General features: G+C 33.0%; 1 protein-coding gene across 1 annotated transcript in view; it reads right to left on the reverse strand.

Moving 5' to 3' along the window:
* Positions 1-1,296, reverse strand: part of LOC112002298 (1-aminocyclopropane-1-carboxylate oxidase homolog 1) — a 1,787-nt gene extending 491 nt beyond the window's left edge. Inside the window, 5 exon segments of the mRNA XM_024034454.2 lie at positions 9-48; positions 346-455; positions 458-484; positions 487-891; positions 894-1,296. Coding sequence (XP_023890222.2) covers positions 9-48; positions 346-455; positions 458-484; positions 487-891; positions 894-1,197 — 886 coding nt within the window. The 5' untranslated portion in view covers positions 1,198-1,296.
* Positions 1,297-6,609: the final 5,313 nt, after the last annotated feature.

The raw sequence follows: 6,609 nt of genomic DNA on the forward strand, positions 1-6,609 counted from the left end.
TCCAAAACACGATTGTTCCACGCTTACGTAATTGTCATTTGAAATTATCTGTTAGAAAATAATTAATAAAAAATTAGTGAGCCCATGACAAAACTTTTTAACATGTATGCAGAGAACAACGCAACAAAAACCAAGAGAAGCAAGTGTTTTATTGTATCCAATGAACAAAATTTTGACGTTTGAATTTGAGGATTTTAAATTAAGGGATTTGAAGAAAATTTTCTTATTATAAACACATGATTGTTTTAACTTTAGATATCCACAGAACCTAGGATAAAAATTGGTTAAAAACTAGTTTATACTCTAATCCAAAGTAGTTTATAAGCAAAAAGAAAATATTTATACCTGAATGATGTCGCCAATGTTGATGGTCAATGCTCCAGGGATAGGCTCTACATCCACCCACTCATCACAATGCTTCACTTGCAACCCTCCCACTTGGTTCTGCAACAACATGTGAACCCTGAATCTGTGTGAGATTTAGCCCCACCGTCAGATCTGGCTGTGGACAATACGGATAGCAGTGTCCAACAAGCAGCCTAGCATCAAAAAACCCCAACTTCTTAAACCTCTCAGCCTCCACACCCAACCCTTCTGACAGTAACTCCAACAAAATCTCAGCCACCTTAGATGAATGCGATTCCCATGCAGCCATCTCTTTCTTACAAATCTCTGGAATATCCTCCTCCTTTCCACGCTTTTCCTCTGGGGCCGTCCAAATCGTGAGCGAGTCATGCCAGGTTGCAACTTTGGCTCGGTACAAGTCATAGTTGCTCTGGTACATAACCCTTGCTCATCGTTGTCACGGTTATAGAGTTTGGCCTTGACCTCGGGGTTGGTCATGGAAGGCTTTGATTGCGTCCAGGATTTCGTTTAGGACTGACAAAGGTACCCATGGTTGATGACTTGGAAGAAGCCCCATGAGGAAGTGGCTTCTCTGATCTGCTCCACAAGTTGATGTCGTTTGGTGGGGACGTTGAAGTTGGAAAGGTCGATTAAAGGTATGGCTTTTTTGGTGTGAGAGGTGGGTTTTTTGAGAGTGGAGAGAACCTCAGGTGGATGAATGAACATATTGGGTATTGAGGTAATGCCAGATTCAGCGAGGCCCTTGACACCCATCTTGGATTCGTCAAATTCCTTGAACTCTTTCGCGAGGTCATAGGTGGGAGTAGCGGAAATATGATCAGTAGCTGCCATGATTTTTGCTCAGCGAAGTGTTTGTAGTGAGTCTGTCTAGTGAGTGTCGATTGAGGTTGAATGAATGTGTACTGTGCAAGGCTAAAGACACCGAATTTTATTGTGGTTGAGTGGTGTCGTTTATGGAGAATTGTCAATTATAGTCCAAATACAGATCACTGTCCTTGTCTGGTTGAAATTCGAGTGAACTTTCAATACATGCATATGATGCATTGACAAGATCATCCACCTACCTTTTTTGTATGAGTTATTTTATTTTAGGACCTAAAAATGCTAAATGTTAGTACACAATTGTTTACACAATTTTTGCCGCAATTTATTATATGTTGAGTTCTAATGGTAAAAGTGTCAACTCACATGTACCACTATTTTATATCGACCACTCACAACTTGTTATGTGATGAATTGTGACAAAAATTAGGTAAAAAATTGTCATCTTAATATTATTTTTTAGTAATTTGTAAATTATTATTTATCACTTTCAAGTTTCAACTGAACACGTTATTCTTTTTTTTTTACTGCTTATACTTAGCCACGTATATAGGAGACGAAAAATGTTGAAGAATTGATAGATCATGGAATTTTTTTTTCGTATATCTTAGTGGATAAATCTCATTCACATATTTGTTTGTTTTTAATCTCATCCACATTTTTCTTTTTTGTTTGATTAGTATTTTCTTTTTTTTGAAACTTTTTGTATCTAATCCAGGATATAGAAAGTTCAAAAGCACGTGGACGACAGTCAATATATCTTGGTAGTGTAAGGGTTTTTCTTTTGTTCTGTTGAGAAAGTGGTAGTGTAAGGTCTAGTTACACAATATTAACGTCGTTGTCGATATAAAATAAAAAATAAAAATAGAGAAAAATTATCGATACCCTATGTTTATGAAATATATTTTTAAAAGTTTTATTAAAAAAAATAATTAATTTTTTATCATTATAATTTTTTATATTTCTTATAAAAATAGTATCAAAACTTTCTTTAAATAGCTCATAAACAAAATTCTCTAAAGACATTTGTTAATAGGATCCATTAAAATATTTTCAATGGCAAATAAAAGTGAGATTTAAATAAGAGTTACTTTGTCCTAATCACAAAAATCATGTCCTGCTCTTGTGTATACAACATTATTTATCATTATTTTTTTTTTGATAAATTTATTTATTTATTTATTTATCATTATTGGCATTAATTATCATTATTGGCATGGTTGTTATTGGTACTGGTACATCATAAATTCCGGTGAAAGTGAGACCCAGGTGATGACTGATGACAGTAATTTTACAGCAATCACAAAAAAGTAATGCTTGTAAAAAATATAATAAATTTTGTGCGGCTAACTATACAATCATTGCAAAATTTGTTCTTTTGACTCAGGAGTAAAAGACATGGGGAAAAAACTTTGAATGGGAGTGGGACATATGAGACCTAACCCTTAGGCCCAAAATTAAGACTATCTCCACAGGGTTGGTGACTTGGTGTAACTTTAATACGACAGATACAAAATAAGTTACAGGAAAGTACATAAATTACCACAAAATAATCATTAGTTGGGTTACACGTATAAAAAAAAAAGAAGTAAAATTTAGATACAATAGCTACAGTATATTAAATTTTCTTATTAAATTCAAACAGTGGATTGAATTTAATTGTCTTTAAAATAAACAATATTTTTTTTTATTGTCCATTTTAAGCTTCATTAGACTGAAGGAACCGCTTTTTACTGCAACTGTAGCCATAATGCCAGAGGTGGAGTGCATTTGGTGTGCCATTTACATCTGGGGTTTTGAATAATATTCATGTCAAATATTTTAAGCTTCAAATTAGAATCTTCACTGTCAGGAAGCAGTGGGAGGGAACAAGTTTTACTGGGTTTTTATTGTTTAGTCTAGGGGAAGGAAGCCATTTTCTACTTGAAAATTTTGCATGCAATTGCTCTTTGTTAAAATGACTTGCAAATCCTTAACAATGCCCCCATAATGTTGGTACTTGGATCCATAGTTGCTGGTAGTAAAATTTGTATAGTAGATTTGACATTTTCCTTTTCTCATCTCTAACAAAGCCTCCAAAAAAAAAAAAAACCAATAAAAAAAACCTAACCCAATTAAAATCCTAAGTTGTTCAAAAAATAAATGCTATAAATATGCCATTTCATCAATAATGATTAATTTATCCTAATAAATCGAGACTTTAGTTTTTGTAAAACTATATTTTACACGGTAGATTATCAAAATTAGGTATCTAATCTTTATCTCTCTCGTAACACCAAAATATACAATTAAATATTAGATTACAACTTTACTCAATCATATATTGATTCATATCCAAAAAAAAGTTAACCTCTTTTTTTAAAATTAAAAAAGAAATTCATTTTATTTTTTAAAATCTTATGCTTGAACTATGATATTAAATCTCTATATGAAATCAACTTTGGTCCGGTTTGTATTAATTCATCAAATTAACCTTGATTTGGTTAATATTAAATAAATTTATATAATTGACATTTATATATAAAAGGACCCACTTAAATTTATTGGCTTAGGCCTTCAAATTATATCGAGCCGGCCTTGAATATATATACACCAACATAGAAGATCTTACTCCATGTATATGTCATCTATGACCAATTCAATACTATTTACTTAAACCTAAAATTTCAAGACCGCGCCTACCTATGTTGAACTTGGAGTTTTGGACTTTGGAGAAACGTTAGAATGCATGGAATAAATTCCGGTGAAAGTGAGACCCAGGTGATGACTGATGACAGTAATTTTACAGCAATCACAAAAAAGTAATGCTTGTAAAAAATATAATAAATTTTGTGCGGCTAACTATACAATCATTGCAAAATTTGTTCTTTTGACTCAGGAAAGTAAAAGACATGGGGAAAAAACTTTGAATGGGAGTGGGACATATGAGTCCTAACCCATAGGCCCAAAATTAAGACTATCTCCACAGGGTTGGTGACTTGGTGTAACTTTAATATGACAGATACAAAATAAGTACATAAATTACCACAAAGTAATCATTAGTTGGGTTACACATATAAGAAAAAAAAATGTAAAATTTAGATACAATAGCTACAGTATATTAAGTTTTCTTAATAAATTCAAACATTTGGGTGGATTGAATTTAATTGTCTTTAAAATAAACAATATTTTTTTTTATTGTTCATTTTAAGCTTCATTAGACTGAAGGAACCGCTTTTTACTGCAACTGTAGCCATAATGCCAGAGGTAGAGTGCATTTGGTGTGCCATTTACATCTGGGGTTTTGAATAATATTCATGTCAAATATTTTAAGCTTCAAACTAGAATCTTCACTGTCAGGAAGCAGTGGGAGGGAACAAGTTTTACTGGATTTTTATTGTTTAGTCTAGGGGAAGGAAGCCATTTTCTACTTGAAAATTTTGCATGCAATTGCTCTTTGTGAAAATGACTTGCAAATCCTTAACAATGCCCCCATAATGTTGATACTTGGATCCATAGTTGCTGGTAGTAAAATTTGTATGGTAGATTTGACATTTTCTTTTTCTCATCTCTAACAAAGCCTCCAAAAAAAAAAATAATAATAATAAAAAAACCTAACCCAATTAAAATCCTAAGTTGTTCAAAAAATAAATGCTATAAATATGCCATTTCATCAATAATGATTAATTTATCCTAATAAATCGAGACTTTAGTTTTTGTAAAACTATATTTTACACAGTAGATTATCAAAATTAGGTATCTAATCTTTATCTCTCTCATAACACCAAAATATACAATTAAATATTAGATTACAACTTTACTTAACCATATATTGATTTATATCCAAGAAAAAGTTAACCTCTTTTTTTAAAATTAAAAAAGAAATTCATTTTATTTTTTAAAATCTTATGCTTGAACTATGATATTTAAATCTCTATATGAAATCAACTTTGGTCTGGTTTGTATTAATTCATCAAATTAACCTTGATTTGGTTAATATTAAATAAATTTATATAATTGACATTTATATATAAAAGGACCCACTTAAATTTATTGGCTTAGGCCTTCAAATTATATCGAGCCGGCCTTGAATATATATACACCAACATAGAAGATCTTACTCCATGTATATGTCATCTATGACCAATTCAATACTATTTACTTAAACCTAAAATTTCAAGACCGCGCCTACCTATGTTGAACTTGGAGTTTTGGACTTTGGAGAAACGTTAGAATGCATGGGCGGAATACTTTCATTGGAAAGGTTTGGCGAGCTAAAGCCTAAAAGTCACAACAATCTGTTTCAGCTATCGTTGTGAAAATTGTGAGAATAGTCTTTCCGAATCTTCTTTTGGATCCACATATGAACATACCTACTCTCTTGCTCTTGTTGTTATATCCTACCTAATGCCATGAAGAGTATCTCAAGAAGAGAAATAAATCTTCTTGAAAGAACTAGTATCTGAGACAATTCATGTTAGCCCATTAATCACCACAATTAAAAGAATAAAATAATCTCTCTCCTTTTCAATATGGAATTAAACATTTTTGGCAAAAATGCAAAACTGACTCTCTAACTTTTACCTATTTTTATTTCAGTCTTCTAACTTTCAGTTTTGTCAATTCAGTCCTCTAACTTTCAATTTTTGTCAATTCAAGGCTCCGTTACAAATCTATTACTGCTGCCGTTACCCACACCAAAACGACACCGTTTTGCACATAGTTTTTTTTTTTTTTTTTGGGGAAAAAAAAAAAAAAAAACCTAAACACCTCTAATTAATTTACCTTCACCTCTTTCAGCGCACTTGCTAATTAATCACTTTCTGTTGTATTCTATTCTCAACCAAACTTAACTTTCAGTCTCCAACTATGGCAACTGATGCACTACTTACTGATCTCTTTAAGCAGTTGGCTTCAATCTCTGTTTAGCTGGCTAAACAAGAGATCAAGTTGCTTGTTGGCATTGATGAAGAAGTCCAAAAGCTTCAAGACAGGCTCAGATTCATCAAGGCAATGATGGATGATGCCGATAAAAGACATGCAAAGAAGCTGGATACTGAGAAGCTTTGCTTAGAGCAGCTCCAAGACAAATACTACTAGATGGATGACATTTTGGACACATGGAGCACTGCAAGGATCAAAGCAGAGATAGAGAAAGAAGAAGGAAAACCAGCTGATATTACCACTCTAGTTGTTGTGAAGAAGAAGGTATGCTCCTTCTTCCCATATTCATCATGAGGAGGAGCTACGATAAGGCAAGGCATAACACACCCATCACTGATTCAGTCAAGGCAGAGCAACGAGGTGGTTTACACGGCGAGCAGGGGCAGCAAACTCAGTCGCTGGTGAACTCAGTCTCTCTCTATCTCTCAAACCGACTCACTCACTCACTCACTCACTCTCTCTCTCTCTCTCTCTCTCTCTCAAAGTTAGGGATTGGAA

Source organism: Quercus suber, unplaced genomic scaffold (assembly GCF_002906115.3).
Source record: "Quercus suber isolate HL8 unplaced genomic scaffold, Cork oak 2.0 scaffold_64, whole genome shotgun sequence".
NCBI classification, from domain to species: domain Eukaryota; kingdom Viridiplantae; phylum Streptophyta; class Magnoliopsida; order Fagales; family Fagaceae; genus Quercus; species Quercus suber.